Source organism: Trichomycterus rosablanca, chromosome 8, assembly GCF_030014385.1.
Source record: "Trichomycterus rosablanca isolate fTriRos1 chromosome 8, fTriRos1.hap1, whole genome shotgun sequence".
In the NCBI taxonomy this organism is placed as follows: Eukaryota; Metazoa; Chordata; class Actinopteri; order Siluriformes; family Trichomycteridae; genus Trichomycterus; species Trichomycterus rosablanca.
The window spans coordinates 36,999,987-37,019,010 of NC_085995.1; the positions used below are offsets into that span (position 1 = coordinate 36,999,987).

At 38.9% G+C, this 19,024-nt stretch overlaps 2 protein-coding genes across 5 annotated transcripts in view; one reads left to right on the forward strand and one right to left on the reverse strand.

The window, feature by feature from the left end:
* Positions 1 to 411: 411 nt before the first annotated feature.
* On the reverse strand, positions 412 to 18,621 carry acte1 (actin, epsilon 1). 4 transcript variants are annotated; one of them, XM_063000825.1, is made up of 9 exons: positions 18,480 to 18,621; positions 10,446 to 10,586; positions 9,358 to 9,486; positions 9,121 to 9,231; positions 8,293 to 8,377; positions 7,874 to 8,035; positions 7,604 to 7,795; positions 1,886 to 2,067; positions 412 to 709 (listed from the first exon to the last, which is right to left on the reverse strand). In XM_063000825.1, exons 2-9 carry the CDS (start codon positions 10,572 to 10,574, stop codon positions 566 to 568), a joined length of 1,134 nt encoding a protein of 377 aa, XP_062856895.1. In that variant the 5' UTR covers positions 10,575 to 10,586; positions 18,480 to 18,621; the 3' UTR covers positions 412 to 565. The 4 variants fall into 4 exon arrangements, with proteins under 4 accessions (XP_062856895.1, XP_062856898.1, XP_062856894.1 ...); XM_063000828.1 differs by lacking the exon at positions 18,480 to 18,621 and adding an exon at positions 17,620 to 17,667; XM_063000824.1 differs by lacking the exon at positions 18,480 to 18,621 and adding an exon at positions 12,398 to 12,454.
* The window catches only part of zgc:101566 (Transmembrane protein 263-B-like), a 67,368-nt gene continuing 66,784 nt past the window's right edge, over positions 18,441 to 19,024 (forward strand). The window contains exon 1 of the mRNA XM_063000835.1: positions 18,441 to 18,503. The gene's annotated coding sequence lies outside the window, so the exon portion shown is untranslated. The remainder of the gene's footprint in view (positions 18,504 to 19,024) is intronic.

Sequence of the window (19,024 nt, forward strand, 5' to 3'; positions counted from 1 at the left end):
AGGGCTGCTCGGTGGCCAATTTGTCTTCTGCAGGCACTGCCAATTGTGCCCGCTAGATGGCGCCCAGGCAACCAGTAGCAGAGCAGAAATTCGAAGTGGGGTGTTCAGAATCTCAGCGCTGGTGTGCTAGCGGAATAGCCACCTGGGTGCCGTCCAAATATTTTGATCTCATACTGTTTATATAGTCTTGTTTACAATTTAAAAGGATAATTTTACTGGAAGTTTAATTTTTAAAAAATTTAGACGTCATTAAATACTTGCTTCTCTTCTGTACATTAAAATCCAAACAGCAAAACAGTTGTATTTTGCTTCAGAACCATTTTTATGTTGATGTTTGTGATGGGTGCTCTAATATCTGAGCAATACAAACATAAAGACATGAATCAATAACACCAAACTTCTACACCGGCCTCCAAAATACACAAAATACATTTATTGAGCAGTTTTCCAAACAGAGGCACTTTGAACATGAAACTTGAGGAGCACTTGAGGATTTCCTGGGTGAGAGCAGGACGTAAATTCAGGAGACACAGTATAAGGGACCTGACTGGAGGGGAGGGGATGTTTAGAAGCACTTCCTGTGGACGATGGAGGGTCCGGCCTCGTCGTACTCATCCTTGCTGATCCACATCTGCTGGAAGGTGGAAAGGGAGGCCAGGATAGAGCCGCCGATCCATACAGAGTACTTTCTCTCAGGAGGGGCGATCATCTGTGAGGGGAATCATGGGTATTATCAGGTATAGTAACATTTTATAGCAGTGTGCTTTTTTATATTACACACATATATTAAAATATACTAAAGTTAATTTCTTTAAGGGGATCAATAAAGTCTTACTCTTGTCTCACCTTATCTTGCCTTCCCTTACCTCGTGGTAATGTGTGCTGTTCTAGTATAATTGTATCAGGTGCACCAGTGTTGTTGGGATTTTTACACCTTACTGTTAATGTTGAGATTTTCCTTTAATTCATGCTGCTGTCTTTCTTTTTTTTTTTAATTATTTTTGTTTATACATTTTCTCCCAACTTTTGAGCGTATCTAATTACTCAATTGCATTATGCTTCCTCTCTACTGATGCCGATCCCCGCCGTGACTGAGGAGAGCCGAGACCGACTCACGCATCTTTTCACCAGCACGAGGCGAGTTCATATGCGGATCAGCTTTGTGTACGGAGAGCCACATCCTGATCGACGCATTATTCCTCGACTGGTGCAGGCGCCATCAATTAGCCAGCAGAGGTCGTAATTGCATCAGTTATGAGGAATCCCCATCCGACTCCCACCCTGTATGAACAACAGCCAATCAGATTAAACTGTGAGATTAAACAGTATATCAAAATCAACAACACTGCTGCACCTGTTGCACTCACACCAGAACAATACACTGTTGTGTACCATGTCAGTGTCATAACAGTGCTGAAAACGGTCCACCACCCAAACCACTCAACAGTGGAGATCTCATAAGGTTCCCTTTCGAAAAATAAATGTGGGGGCAAAATGTACAGAGCAAAGGATAGGCTACATTCAGTAACTGATTTTTGCAGACGCATCCATAAATCTTATGGAAAGTTTTTCTTATGGGGGCAGTTACATGCTTATAGTCGGGTGTCCACATATCTTTGGTCATATTTACATTTACATTTTCGGCATTTAGCAGATGCTTTTATCCAAAGCGACTTACAGTACTGTGACAGTATACAATCTAAACAATTAAGGGTTAAGGGCCTTGCTCAAGGGCCCAACAGTGGCAACCTGGCAGTTGTGGGGCTTGAACCTTCGACCTTTTGATTACTGGTCAAGTACCCTAACCACTAGGCTACAACTGCCCCGTATGGTCATATAGTGCACATATAGTTAGAATACACCAATAAGATGAATGAGTTTTTACCTTGATCTTCATAGTGCTGGGGGCGAGTGCTGTGATCTCCTTCTGCATCCTGTCACCGATACCCGGGTACATGGTGGTACCGCCGGACAGCACGTTGTTAGCGTACAGGTCCTTACGGATGTCGATGTCGCACTTCATGATGCCGTTGTAGGTGGTCTCATGAATACCAGCCGACTCCATGCCTACAGCAGAGGTTCAGAGAGCAGCATAAATGGACCCATACAACCTTAAACCTTAAAGCAAAACCTACTGATCTCACACTGACCATTGAGCTTGAAATGCTAGGTCAGGTTAAACACTTAGCAATGCGCGTCACATTGCTGTCCGACAATCGCAACTTCAGTTTTGCAACAGGGCTAAAGGCTAACATAGCTAACAACTACTGTCTACTGTTAGCCTATCACAATGATTGTCTTTATGTAACTGCAAGCAAATATTAAATACCTGCTTTATCGATTCCAAAGGTGGGTTTTGACTTTGGGATTTTTACAATTCTACTTGTAGCTTAATTTGTGTCAAGCTCTAAGTAAACATTAAACATGGGACACCATGGGTGTGTTCCAAAACCTAGTGAGCTGCCTTGCTGTCTTACTGCCTACACAGGCAGCTCCCTAAGTAGAGAGGATTCTAATAAGTCATCGACTTATAAGGCAGGTTATTCGAACGCACTACTTAGACAGAGATTCCATCAGTTTTCGCTAACACAGTTAGCCTCATGCCATTCAGACCAATGGGACAAGCGAGAACTTGCACACGTTTATACAAATGAAAAACCAATGATAATTTATTTACATTTAAAAATAAGATAAGATAATCCTTTATTAGTCCCACAATGGGGAAATTTACATCGTTAGACAAGAAATGGTAACACATTGGGAGAGTAGGAGATTAAAAAAACCAGCAACCAGATATGGTAACACGAAAAAAAGCCCCTAACAGCACACAAGCACATGTAAACATAAGAACATAACATAGTCACACAACGAGCCACGGGTTAGGGATGTGGGGATAGGAAAGTAACCATCTACGACAAGCAGCCATCCAGCGATTCGCAGCCATATGCCGGCGCGCACTGCAGCTCGTCCTGCCGTATTGGTGGGATTAAGCTAAGAGTGGAGACGTTGGTTGGGATTAGGAAACAGTCTGTCGGTCCTCCATTCCTACAGCAAGAAAAAGTCTGTACAAAGTTCGCGATAACATGGCTGTTTACAGCTCTTACTGCCCAGAATGAAAAAACAGTCAGTGAAGGGGGGGAGGTAGGTACGTCGCAGCAGATCCTCTGGGGGAATTTACTTATCAGCAAGGCCGTTGCTGATAACAGGGGAGCCAAGAGCAGAAATGACTTGTTGTTTTGTCTGAGCGCTAATAAGAATTTAAACTCTCAGAATTAATGTGTCTCTGGTTCATCTCATTTCGCAAAGCCGTTAGTTTCTCCAAGATGGAATCCATAATGCGATTTATACTCACAGTCTGAGTTCCAATGGCTCTGCCCACCATATCAATCAAATTGGGCAGTTTCTGGGGACCTTTGACAACTGACCCAACTCTTTTAATTTCCCGATACATCAGGGCAAAGCCTAATCCAATCAGCAAAAACCCCACAATCAAAGTTCCGAATAGATAAAAATCCTCTACGTCCTCCAACGAAAGAGGTGCCAGGCACACGACCGTCCACTTCTCCCACGAGTCCATCGCGTATCCTGCCATCTGCATTCCGTCGGGGCATGTGGGTTCCCCCGAACCCGAACTTCTCGATGAGAAGATGGTGTCAATAGCATTCAGAGACCATTTAACTAATTCCATAATTTGTTCTTTGAGGAGCTGTGCTAAGAAAATCTCTGTAGAGTAGAGTAGACGAGACAATACGATACAGGAGAAGCCAAGCAGGGAAGATAAGGGAGGAGGAGGGAAAAGTGCGTCCGTCTTCCACGAGAGCAAGAGAGAGAAAAAGGTCAAAATTTATTCAGTCAAAATTTATTCAGTCAAAATAACCCCTTGCTTTGCATCGTCCGCCATATTTGTTATTTTTTGTGAGAAAAGTTGTGCCGCACTGAATGCTGGGATTGCCTTCGCCGCTAAGACAGCATCGGATGCTCCCTCATTATTCAGTCAAAATACCGTTGAACTTTTAAGATACCTTACTAGTGAGCATATTAAGGCATCTAGGATTTCGAACAGCCTCCTTCTAGGGAGTGGGCATAGGATAATGTAAAATGCCGCCTATGAGTGGGCTCTGTTACTGTTAACTTTATGACAGGTTCCGCCCGCTGTGGGGACACAGGTGCAGTGTAGTGCCTGTGTAATAATGTGATTATTTGTAAAGTTATTTGTAAACTGTTTTGTTGAGGTGATCATTCTCTCTCTCTCTCTCTCTCTCTCTCTCTCTCTCTCTCTCTCTCTCTCTCTCTCTCTCTCTCTCTGTGCTATTTGCTTGTTGCCTTTGTAAGGCTGAACTATCATCTTCATTGTTGTTTCTTAATTTTTGCAGTACTTTAGGACAGGACTCGAGGCTACAACAGACATTAGAAGTTTTAATTAAAGAAGGAAGCAATCACACCTCCAGCTTTCTCAGACAATGATTGATGGTAAGAGCCTGAAAGACAGAAGACTGTCTGGCTCTGAAATAAATCCTGAGCCTCCAGTTATACAGCTCAGCCATCAATTAATCCACCACTAAAAGTCTCGTTTAATCTGGGCACTTCTACTAATGCTCTGAGAATGCTGGAACACAACTAAACCCATTCTTCTTTTTACAAAGCTCTTGTGTAGAGCACGATGGAGTGTCAATATAAACAATAATACAACTTAAAATGTTATTAACTTTTTCAAAAAGTAATAATCAAACTAAATATATTTATACAGTTATTCACTTGCTCAAACATAAACAAAGAAACACTATATTTTTACATAATAAATATTAAAAGATCTAATAAAACAATTATTACTTGGATGGAAAAGTTATTAATTTAAAAACCCTTTAAAAAGGGTATTAAAATGGTAATAAAACACTTTAGCTAAATACATGTAGTTGAATATTACTACTACTACTACTTCTACTGTTACTACTACTATTTACTACTATTACTATTATTACTACTACTACTACTATTACTACTACTACTATTACTACCACTACTACTACTACTATTACTACCACTACTACTACTACTATTACTATTATTACTACTACTACTATTACTATTGTTACTACTACTACTACTACTACTACTACAACTATTACTACTATTACTATTGTTACTACTACTACTATTACTATTGTTACTACTACTACAACTATTACTATTACTACTACTATTACTACCACCACTACTACTATTATTACTACTACTACTACTATTACTACTACTACTATTATTACTACTACTATTATTACTACTACTACTATTATTACTACTACTACTATTACTACTACTACTATTACTACCACCACTATTACTATTACTACTACTATTACTACTACTACTATTATTACTACTACTACTGTTATTACTACTACTACTATTACTACTACTACTATTATTACTACTACTATTATTACTATTGGTACTACTACTACTACTATTGTTATTACTACCACTAATATTACTACTATTACTACTACTACTACTATTACTACTACTCTTACTACTACTGCTACTACTACTACTATTACTACTAATAACAATAATAATAATAGCAATAATAATAATGGATGTTTTTTTATTTGCTCCCTTTTGGATCATTGGACTGCATGATTTGTCACGTTTCTACAGCAGATTCCTGTTCCTAAAACAATCCTCCTATTTATCCAGGTTTGGGAGCAACACTAAAGCTGCACTGATACGTGTCCCCACAATGACTAGGTTCATGTAACTTCATCTGCCTTCTGTATTTGTGAGGCCAGTTCAGGATTTAAACCCCCAGAACTGTTAACATCAGCGTGGCTCTTACTGTAACAGCACATGAGCTCACCTTTAATAATAATAATAATGTTATTTAATGTAAATAATTCTATATAATAATATATTTTTATAAAACATTGAATTGCTAGTAAATATTATTTTGACAAATGTGAGCACTTTCTAACATAAATAAAACATTAAAAGAACTTTCCACAAATTAAATAAACTTTTACATTTAATAAATATGATTTAATATATTTTATGATCCTGGATTCTGAATACAGCTTTTTATGCAACACTTTCTACTTACTAATTACATTTATTCAGTATGTGGATGAAAATGTAATGGAGAATCTATAGATGTGTTGTTCTCATCCCATGAGGCTGAACTGTTTGAATCCTGTGCTTATAGCTAATCTTTAATCATGTCGGTTCTTATTCCTAGTCCAGATGAGAATTATTAATAATCTGAATTTTTCATTATCTCGGTTCAGGCTTTATGTGTATGTGAGCTTAAAGGAATAAAAAGGTTCGTGTTTAAATGATCTCTGGAGAGCTAAAGAGCTTCTGGAGCTGCATGTTTAAACTGGGATGTAAATAATGACCAGCCTGGTAATGCAGAATATTCTCCTATTCTCATCTTTAATAAAATCTTAATCACACTTTAATAAATGTCATTAACCTTTTAAGCAGTACGATTTGTTCAGGTCAGAAGGACTTCTTTTACATCATCACTAATACTGATTTAAAGAGCATTATTTACTAAATGCAATTTCTCTAATAAACATCAGATTTTAAATCATGCTTATTCTTTCCGAGAATAAAATACTTTTCAGCCTCTGCACAAACCCTGCAAGTGTGGAAAGAGCTCTAAAAATCTACTTTGAACTACATAGATTTACACCTCTGGTTAATAGAATTCATGTATAAACATACACTATAGTATATACATAATTTATGTATGTATAATGTACAGCATACAATATATGTGTGTATATATCTAAAGTGATTAAACAGAGGAGTATGTTCAGTGACAGGCTGCTGTCACAGAGCTGCTCCACGGACAGGCTTAGAAGGTCCTTCGTACCCAGAGCTATCAGGCTCTACAACTCCACCAGGCAGGGACGGCTGGCTGTAGCTAAAGACTGAGGGTCCTAATGTAGCCATGTGTGTACGTACTTGTATGCACATGCATGTGTATATACGTATATGTGTATGTATTTGCATATGTGTATATGTGTATATATGTGTATGTACAGTATATATATGGCTATATTGGCCTCATTGTGCAATATTGTCACAGTTCACTTTACTATTTAATAATTTAATTACTATTCAATCTTTATACTGAAACTATACCTCATGCATCATTACAGTTATCCATTTTATGTCAAATACAAGAAAATACTCAGTTCTGTTTTTTCTGTTTGCTTGCGTTTTGTACTGTACTGTTAATTATTTGTTGTATAATGCTACTGGGGCATTAATCTATCTATCTATATCATGAGCACGGATTTAGAGGACACTGTGAAACCAACTTCAGCCGAGCTTAAAGGTGCCAGTTTTAGATCAGAGACTTTTTTTGCATGGCAGCCTCTGAACCCACGGTGATGTAAAGCTTGCGTGACGCAGCCTAATTTTGGAAAACCCATAAAAACTTTAGAAGAAAATCTAATGAATAAAAACAAAAAGAGCTCCAATCATTTAGTTTAAAAAAGAGCAGATGCTAAAATTATAAAATGCTAGAATTATAGTGAATGCAGGTCAGTCTTAAGTGTAAATATACAGTAATAAAGGTATGAAGTGCAAAACTGACCGATAAATGAGGGCTGGAAGAGGGTCTCGGGGCAACGGAAGCGCTCGTTACCAATGGTGATGACCTGACCGTCTGGCAACTCGTATGACTTCTCCAGGGAGGAAGAGGAAGCAGCAGTGGCCATCTCATTCTCAAAGTCCAGAGCCACGTAGCACAGCTTCTCCTTAATATCACGCACGATCTCTCTTTCAGCTGGAGAGGCAAATGAGAGAACATCAGAACCATTCAGAACCATTCCATTCACACCTGAGCACAAACGTAGGTGAGTACCTGTAGTGACGAAGGAGTAGCCTCTCTCAGTGAGGATCTTCATGAGGTAGTCAGTGAGGTCTCTGCCGGCCAGATCCAGCCTCATGATGGCATGGGGTAGAGCGTATCCCTCATATACGGGCACGTTGTGGGTCACACCATCACCAGCGTCCAGCACGATGCCTGAACATACACACACCCGGAAAAGAAATACGTCACAACATAAGATCCCCATAAACGCATCACATGCACCCTATAAAATATACTTAGTTCATTTTACACACACATTATGAATACTAATCATTTATTTTTTAAATATTTCAATAGATTTATACAAGGTCTCTTATAAAGTAAACATCAGTAAGATGTTTATTAGAAAAACTTAATTCTTTTAACTAGAGTATCAGACATTTTCAGAGGTTGATATGGATTCTTCTGACCTGTGGTACGTCCAGAGGCGTAGAGGGAGAGCACAGCCTGGATGGCCACGTACATAGCAGGGACGTTAAAGGTCTCAAACATGATCTGAAATTACACATATACATACACACTGAGTTCATTAAATAACATAAAGCACATTGATTGTATTATATAACATAAAGCTCACTTATTCCATTAAATAATATAATCTATGATGAAACAGTTGCAAATGAATAAAACCAAATCTGTTAACATGCATTATTATTAGTGTTTTGGTGTGTTAGCTAATGCTATATAGATAGATAGATAGATAGATAGATAGATAGATAGATAGATAGATAGATAGATAGATAGATAGATAGATAGATAGATAGATAGATAGATGATAGATGGATGGATGGATGGATGGATGGATGGATGGATAGGTAGATGGATGGATAGGTGGACGGGTGGAAGGATGGATAGGTGAACGGGTGGATGGATGGATGGATGGATGGATGGATGATAGATAGATAGATAGATAGATAGATAGATAGATAGATAGATAGATAGATAGATAGATAGATAGATAGATAGATAGATAGATAGATAGATAGATAGATAGATAATAGATAGATGGATGGATGGCTGGATGGATGGATGGATGGATGGATGGACGGGTGGAAGGATGGATAGGTGGACGGGTGGATGGATGGATGGTTGGATAGATAGATTCTGATATGTAATATAATAAAATAAACTATTATAAAAGTGTCCTTTGTAGTAAACATTTACAATAAGCAGTCCATGGATAACTCTGCCTCCATGAATTACTTAAATGGATAAGGGTTCCATTCTGACTAGCGTACCTGGGTCATCTTCTCCCTGTTGGCTTTAGGGTTGAGAGGAGCCTCAGTCAGGAGGACAGGATGTTCCTCAGGAGCCACACGCAGCTCGTTGTAGAAGGTGTGGTGCCAGATCTGAGAGTCGGCCATTAAAAATCTCCCATTATTATTTATTATTCATTACTAACATACATGTATCGTTATAGATAGATATTAAAACAGCCATGCACTACATGTTTCTGCTATATGGGTATTTCATACCTTCTCCATATCGTCCCAGTTGGTGATGATGCCATGCTCAATGGGATATTTTAGGGTGAGGATGCCTCTCTTGCTCTGGGCCTCGTCTCCTACGTAGCTGTCTTTCTGACCCATACCCACCATCACACCCTACAAAAAACAACAACAAAACAATGTAAAAACTCTCTCCTGTAATGTACCAGTTGCTGAATGTAGGTCTGTAGCAGATCAAAGTTAAGAGTCGTGTCCTTCTGTGTTGCCATTTTTGGCTGGCAGAAGGGCATGGAGGCACAGCTTAATGTGTCAGTTTTACTTGACTGCGCCACATAAGCACAAACTATTAATTCACTTCAGGTGGAAGTTTTTCTGTTTATTATGGTTTCACTCCTTCACACTCACCAGCTTCTTTTTTGGTACACTTGCATCTCTCTGAAGCCGTGATACTGGGCCACTTGGTCTGGTCCGGTCTTCCACTAGCATTTTTAGCCATCTGGGAACTCACCCCTGTTTTGAGGCATTTTGAGCCTCACCATGAAACTACACGGGAATATCGGATTGCCCCAAAGTAGAGTGATGCCCCTTTCCTGAAAAGAACCCCATCTGTAAATTAATGTTATGTGTAGGGTGTGTCAGTTAGGGTGTCGCTCGTGCATAGCCGGTCCAGCTTGTTCTTAGGGTTCCTTATCTTTTCTTTTTCTGAAAACTGAGTTGTTGCAGATGGCCGGAGCAGCCTGTCCTATTGTGACATCCAGTTCTCAGTTCTGCGCTATCTCTTTTATATCCACTTTCTCCGTTGCGGGCTGTGAATGTTTTTGTGTCTTTTATTTATTTATTTTTTGTTTCTGTTATTTTGGCCACCTTTTAGTATATACTGTGTATAGAAATGTGAATGTAAACATATGAGGCGCTAAAGTACAAAGTATGAAGTACGCTAGCCGACTGCCACTGGGATCCAGGAATCGAATCCCCAGCTGTGTTACCGGCTGGTGGGGCAGCCCTTTGTTACCGGCTGATTGGCCGAGGCCCTGTGACGGATTGGCGTTGTGTCTGCGGTGTGTTGCTGCATTGTGCCCAGCGATTCTTTGTGTAAAGTGGGTGAACAAACACACCTGGTGGCGAGGGCGACCCACGATGGAGGGAAACACAGCTCTGGGGGCATCATCTCCGGCAAATCCAGCCTTCACCAGACCTGAGCCGTTATCACACACCAGAGCGGTGGTCTCTTCCTCATCACACATGGTTACTTACTGCTGTGTGTTATAGGACAAGTGTGTAAGATTTATGACCTTAATTACAGGCATATACGTACTTATACTACATGCACACACACAACATCAAGTATCTAATCATTGATCATTTATTCAGAAATGAAATTATTTGTAACAGCTCGATTATAAGCAGAGGATTGATTCTAACTAGTAAGAAACTACATTGAAACTCCCTACAGACAGTGAACAAGGATCGAACTCAGGTCCCCAGAACCATGTTGCGCTACGACCGTTTGGTTAAATTTTTTATGTACATTAAAGACAAAACCTAAATGTACATTCTTGCCAGCTAAGCAGAAGTCAATTGTTTTGGCTAATATGCTTCAGCTGTTTTGTAATAAGCTATATAAATATAAGTCTTGGGTAAACTCAATTGTAAAATTCGACTCTTTTTGGGGTGGGCTACTAACCCTTCTGTTCACCATACATGTGGACCAAACTGAGGACGGCACAGGGATCAGTGGAATTTTTAGGAACGTTTTCACTGTATTGTAGTTTTAAGCATAAAGTACAGTGGTGGCCTAGGGTGTAGAGCTTTGTGTGGAGCTATCAATCAAAAGGTAGTAAGGTTAAGGTTCGAATCCTGGCTCTGCTGTGCAGCTATTGTTGGCACTGAGCAAGGCCCTTGACCTTCTCAGCTCCAGGGCTACTGTACAATGGCTGACCCTGCACTCTGACCCCAGCTTCCAAACAAGCTGGGAAAGGTGGAACAAGAATTTTACTGTAGTGTAGATGAATAAATGACAAATTCGGGAGTTCCACTAATGATAGTATTACATGTTATGCAAAAGTATTTGCCCCTTTTTTAAATTATTGTGATGCTGCATTAAGTCCCTGTAAAATTGGACTCCACTTTGTTGGGGTTCCACTTTAAGGTAGCATTTCACAAATATAACAAAATGTATTCAAACTCTGCATTAGGCCCCAAATATACTATATAATATTGATTGATATTGATTATTAACACACACAGAAAATATTTACATAAAAATTTATGGCATTTAGTGGATCCAAAGCAAGTTACAATTAGGACCAAACCCATTCTAAGCAATGCTCAAAGCCTCTACTGTGGCATCCTGGCAGTGGTGGGGCTTAAACCTTTAGCTAAATAGTCCATTACCCTAAACGCTGAGCTACCGATGCCATAATAGGTTATTAGGTTTACCTATGTGGTGCGTACATTCATTGATCATTCATTGAATATATTAAGCTACACCCACCATCACAGATACATTTGTTGGTATTCAGTTACTGACTGTTAGTCTGTACCTCTGTACTTTGTCACCTGTATGTACCACATTTATCAATAAACAGGGATTTCCATAAGACCCCCACTGATGACCAGATCATGTTCAGGTAGTGGACCATAATGGCAATCAGTGATGGTATGTTAATAATAGTAAACCCACAAAGTTCATGTGTATGCTATGTGTGGCTTATAAAATAATCAGTCTAATAACATGCATGTCAAATGTTGATCCATTCACATTATACATAAATGAATCTTAGCTAATAGTTTTAATATATATATTGTATGATTACACCATGCCCAATGTAGATTGTTAATAGAATAGTTTGACTGGATAAATAGATTATTCTTGTAGCTCCAGTGCAAGACTAGAGAAATAAATGTCAACATGGCTGATAAGCTATATCGGGGTAAGTAGTAAATGGTGTAAATGTAATACTTAGCCATACTAATCCTTTAAGTATCTAACTTATCCCTTCTAAGCATGGCAGCATAGCGGCACAAACCATTAGCGTAATGAAAATATCCAACGGCCAAGACTCACCAAGGAGAGTTGACAAAGAGGCCTGGAACTCGGACTCCCTTAGGAGAGCTCTGAACAGAGAGAGAGAGTGAACCGGTTCCTTACCTGTCCCCTGTATTTAAACCCCCCGGAGGAGTCGTACCGCCGGGATCTCTGCCTTTTTAGGGCACGTTGCGCCCCAGCTGAACACACACACAGACACTCCACAAAGGTAGAGCGTCCTCGGTGTGGATGGAATCTGGGAATCTGTCCCACTAGCATTCAATATTAGAGGATAATTTACTGCCTGTAGGACAGTCAGACCTACAAGAAGAGATGGACAGGGCATTGGCATGCTGCTATCCGATATAAATATAGTGCAGGTCAGAAGTAATAATGGCGTTTGTGGCCGTTTGTCTGCCGGCTGTTGACTGCTAGGGCATTCCAGGGATGAACACAGGGACGACTGCGCCCTCAGCTAGCAGGCCTTCAAAGGAAATTTTTCAACATGAGGACAATGGGTGTGGACAATGAACCACCAGGCCAGGGCTATTTTCTCCGGATAAACGGGGTGGTGTTTGTCAGCATTTCATACAGGAAGCAATAACACACTCACAATGACAGTTTGAGTAGATCTGAGTTGGTCTATTATGGGCATAAGTGTAAACACACTCCTGTTCATGTGTGCACTGATATGGGCATGTCAATTCCTTATATGTATAGAATGTATTTGATAGAAAATCCACCCCTGAAATTTGATTTGTTCTGGTACTCAGTACCACTTCACTATTTCCTTACATTTATTTCTCAGAGACAATTCATCCCTGGGTGTATGAGAGAATAAATGAGTGTGTGGTGCACTGTGATGGATCTGTACCCTGTTCAACTTGACCCAGCGTTTGTGACAGACCCACTACAACGCTCATAATAAGTGTTGTTCTTCAATCATGCTTCTGAGAATGCAGTACAAAAGATTTGGTTTTCAGGCGAGATATATAGTATAAATGAATGTACTTTTTTTTTTTTAACATCTTTTAGCTGGCTGAGGAGGATGTCGTCTATAAAACACCTCATTCAACACATGTAAAGTTCCCAGTTGGGGTGTGTTAGTGCATTGCTGTAACAAGGACTTACAGGCAGATTAGGATGCAAGTGCACAAACGAACAATCAGAAAACTCAATGTCAGATAAACGAGAGCCGGTCGATCTATAAACAGGCTGTAATGGACAAGGTTTATATTGAGGGTCAAAGATCGAGTCTAAGGTCGAGATCAAAGGCAATTGTTTTGGAGAAACACTCGCCGATACCCCTGCACAGGTCTGTGGAAACAAACAGGCTTAAATACATGAGCAGAAACAAGGCACAGGTACAGTAGAACTCCAACAAAATTGGGGACAAACTGAAAACAAGTGCAAATATTAAAACAGGTGGAAAAAAACTGAAAACAGGTGCCCACACCAAAATGGGTGGAAAAACAGGACACAGACCAGTGTGATGTATTAACAGTTGCTCTTAGTCATTGCGAAAAGCTGGACCCAGCATTTATTATTATTTTTAATTAGGATTTTAACGTCATGTTTTACATACTTTGGTTACATTCATGACAGGAACGGTAATTACTGGCTACACAAGATTTATCAGTTCAAATTTTAATGTCAAACACAGTCATGGACAATTTAGTGTCTCCAATTCACCTCACTCGTGTGTTATGAGTGTGGGAGAACATGCAAGAACATGCAAAGTCCACAGAGAAAGGACCCGGACCGCTCCACCCGGACCTTCTTGCTGTGAGGTGACATTGTTACCCACCATGGCCACCGTGCCGCCCGATGGACCCACCATGACAATGACCAGAATAAATGGTAAGACATGAAAATCAAATAAAATTATTATTATTGTTATTGTTTTATATGTGATGGCTATATAGACTGCTCTGGGATTTTTTTTAGTTGTTTGGTTGGTTGACCTGCTCCCTGTCCAAGCGTAACTTTCCAATTCTGTCCATGAATTTATGGCAGAGGTGCAGCCTCTACATAATCCATGTTAAACCCAAATATTCAGTTTAAACTTGTGTGTTTGTGACTTGTCCATGCACATTTACATGTTGTGATTTGGAAGAAACTCTTCCTCAGTGTTAATATAAGTAAAGACCTAACATGACAAATTGGGACAGTGGTAGCCTAGTAGGTAGAGCTTGCCATGCAGCCACTGTTGGGCCCTTGAGCAAGGCCCTTAACCCTCTCTGCTCCATTGGTGCCGTACAATGGCTTACCCAGCGCTCTGACCCCAGCTTCCAAACAAGCTGGGATATGCATTGTACTGTACACCTGTATATGTATATATGACAAATAAAGGAGCTCTATTCTATTGAAATCTCTTGCAAAATCTGTAGGAATTTATATCCTAGTCTTTAGTAATATAAAATATACACATACTGTGCATTTTATTAGGTACACCTATCTGGTACGTTGTTTTATATTCTACACCTACCATATAGATTAAGTTTTTGGTTATGCAATTACTGACTGTAGCCCATATGTACTAAACTCTGTCTACTATCTTCTTATGCTTGTACTCCATTTATCAATCAAAAGGGATGTCCATATGAGTCGGGTAGTTTTGGTGTTGGTGTATTAGGTGCAGCAGTGTTGTTAGGATTTTTAAACATATCAGTGGTTATGGTGAGAGGAGAATCATACACCAGCCAAAAAAAAAACCCAACACATTGTGATCAAAAAGTATCCACTAATAAATGACTTTTGGAAAATTACCACTGTATATGCATAAAAATAAAAAATAGTTCTAGTCTTTAACTGTACAGTCACAAGAGCTACAAAGAGATCAGTGGGTTTAAACAACATAATAAACACATACCAGTTATTGTAGTGCTGAGAATGATCCAACAACTGAAACATCATTTAGTCAGTGGTTGATAAATGGGAGTCAGGGGGTGACAGTGTGTACAAAGTCGACTACAGTCAGTATTTGAATATATAAGTATTTTAATTGAATAAGTTCATCTGTATGGTAGATTTAGCTAATGAAATAATCAGTAAATTTTCCTACCAGATAGGTGTACCTAATAAAGTGCTCGGTGAGTGTATAAATCAATAATAAGCAAGGTTACAAATGTTCCAGGAAAAGTCTTTGGCATCTTTTCCAGTTTTATGTTGGTGACATGTGACTTCACTACAATCCTAGTGACTTTTTAAGGATATTCAGACACAGTAGTGCATACACCCCCCCCAACACACACACACACACACACACCTCAAACACACCACACAGGCTCCGTTACTAGTGTTCCATTGACACCACTGAGTCATGTGACCAGCTTTTAGGTGTCCCTATTGTCTCATAGCTCACATACTTCTCAGCTAAACTTAGCACAGCTCGGCGATTTATACTGGCACCAGCTGTACATATTAAAGAGACGGAACTAAAAGGTTATAAATGGTCAGAGACACATCAGTCTGGTGTTTACACTGGGTTCACTGGGAGACGGATGCCCATTTTTGTGTAAAAAATAAAACCTATTTCTGACAGAATCATGTTATAAGTAATTATAAGTAAAACCTTATAGAAATAAACTGAACCAATGTAGAAGCTGAATGTGTTTGTCTTCTCAGTTCACAAAACACATGCTAGAAAGATTTGAACTCATTTACATTTTGGCATTTAGCAGACACTTTTATCCAAAGCGACTTACAGTACTGTGGCAGTATATTGTCTAAGCAATTGAGGGTTAAGGGCCTTGCAGTGAGCTTAAACCAGCGCCCTTTTGATTACTAGTCCAGTACCTTAACCGCTAGGCTACAACTACCCCACATCACTGCGTTACTGTTCTATTTGAGGCCTTAAGCTAGTTTATTCTGTTTAGACAGATCAGTAAAATCTGTTACTCATGTAAATCATTTGAGATTTTATTTGATAATCATTTAAGAAGGTTATTGTATGAAGTAGACATTTAAAACTTGACTCTGCCAAACCTATACTCGTTTCTCAAGGCCTGGGAAAACTGTATTAAACAGCTTCTTTCCTAACTCAGCCACCCTTCTATGTCTGTTTTGCATCAGTGTTTGTATCTAGCTTCTGCTGTGGTCGGTTTAGCACACACCCAGACAACCTGCCTTGCTGAACAGTAAGCTTGGGTCTACGCTGTGGTCTGTAGGACCCAGAACCACATTTTATTCTGATGGCAGACAGAATTATGATCTAATCAAGATCCTAAAAGTGCTTTGCTGGACACCAGGGAAATTCCCTTTGTGCTTCCCTATGACTTAATGGGAATTTAGAGACATGTCAAGAGTGTGTGTAATCAATTTGGAGGAGAGAGAGTGGGTTGGTATAGGCTCATTCACAGGGACTTGTATGGACTTGTTGACAAATGGGCATAAAATAATAAAGATTTAAACATTGGTCCAAAAGTATCAACTTGTTTCTGCTGAAACTATTTTGTAAACCTAGTTTATTAATGACGTCTTTAAATGAGAGCAATTATCACTACTGCATGTTTTTTTCTTTACAGTCAAGAAAACTCCACCTAATTTTGTAACTCATACAAAACTGCAGCTTCTTAAACAAAATAAAATAAAACACTTCACGGAGTTTTCCTAATCCTAATTTTTTATTGTGTTACTCTTAAACTTGACTTAAACTGGGCAGTTGTAGCTGAGCGGTTAAGGTACTGGACTAGTAATCAAAAGGTTGCTGGTTCAAGCCCCACCCCTGACAGATTGCTGCTGTTGGGCCCTTGAGCAAGGAAGGCCCTTAACCCCTAATTGCTCAGACTGTATACTGTCACACTACTGTAAGTCGCTTTGGATAAAGGCGTCTGCTAAATGCCGAAAATGGAAATGGAAATAAAAGACATGTGAACAGAATAATTCTGCTTCAAGAGTATTTCAGCTTAATAAATAGTATAGAAGATGAAAATGAATGCACACATTTTTTCTTTCCTTGAATGTTATCAGCCTAAACATTTTGGTGTTGTCCACACTTATCCACATTTTATATGACACACTGTGTAAGAATGTGCACACAGTGTTATGTTATACAATACAATTAATTAAGAACAGACCTGTAAATACACGTCTAGTCATGTTATCAATCAGTTCTTTCTGTATTTTCTATAAAAAAAATCTTTTACTATGATTTTTCTCTGACTTTCTGTAAAGCCTTTTTTCTGGGAGAAAACACTAGTCAGAAGTATTATCCTCACTGTTTCAATGTAAGCCTAATAAAACAAAAATCAGGAACCAACCTGTTTGGGCTGATCAGCTTTTTGGGGGATAAAGGAATCCAAAGTAGTTTTCAGTTCTTAGCAGCATATGGTTTTTATAGCAGCAGAGATATAAAAGAGTAAGGTGCAAAATCAAATAACATAGTAATATATAATATAAAATATGATATAATAGTTTATAATAAAAAGCAAATAACAGTTCATATTCACATTTAAATAAGTAACTAATTGAATAAAATCACTTTCCCAAAAACCTTACAGATGTCTTAAATTTGTGTTGAAAGTGTTTTGAAGTACATCAGACATCATGTCTGTTTCCCAATTCAGACTCCCCATTGGTTGATTTTCTCTAGCTGTTTCCGTTATCTGATATACAATTTAGTGCACTATGTAGGGAACATAAATCCGTTATCTGATATACAATTTAGTGCACTATGTAGGGAACCTAAATCCGTTAACTAAAACGCTACCTAAAGCATTATGTAAGAAACACAAGTCTATTATCTAGTACACTATCTAGTGCACTATGTAAGGAACATAAATTATTTTCTAATATACAATCTAGTGCACTATGTAGGGAACATAAATCTATTATCTTTCACACTATCTAGTGCACTATGTAGTACACATTAATGTAATTGTGACGCGAACAGTTAGCTTAGTAGCTCAGTTAGCAGCTCCTAAAAGTTCTGTTATCACCCATAATCCTTTGGTGTGTGCGAGAGGTTTTTTAGCTTTTTTTTTTTTTTTTTTTGGGGCTTGGGGGTCAGGGTCGAGATCCGGGGGGTAACTCCCTGAAATGAGTTTTTGCAACTTGGGATGTCTGCTATGATGAACTGGATACGGTGGACATGGATGGCGATAGATTGAACTGAACTCACCCCGACTTTGACCAGGATAAAGAGGTTCGTGGTTGGAAATGAAAGAAAAAAGAATTATTAAGCTTTTTAATTATGAAAATCAATCAATAAAATACTTTAAATTTATCCCACAGAAATAAAGTATAAAAATTAAGATAACTGTGTCCCAAACTGCACGTTATGGTTAATACGAATACGAAAATAGGACTCTATCAGAAGGTACTGTGGTTACCATGGTTACCAGGGAGGTTGACATGGCGACCAGCTCACGGCTGTGTCCCAAACCGCACTCGCAAACTAGATAGTGTGTAAATAATGTGTTGACAACCACTAACCAAACCTTACAAACAAAATAACTGAAATTATTGTTCATGTAACAGTAAAAACACGTAACAACCTTGAGAACTTGTTTAAACTATGTATGAATTGTATTATGTGAGCGTAAAAATGAAAACATTTTTATAATCTGCATCAAATTCCGTAAACATCTAAACGTCACTTCCTGTTTCAGTCATTACAAAACAAAGCTAGCAGATGATATTTTGTGCAGCTTTTTACGTAATTGC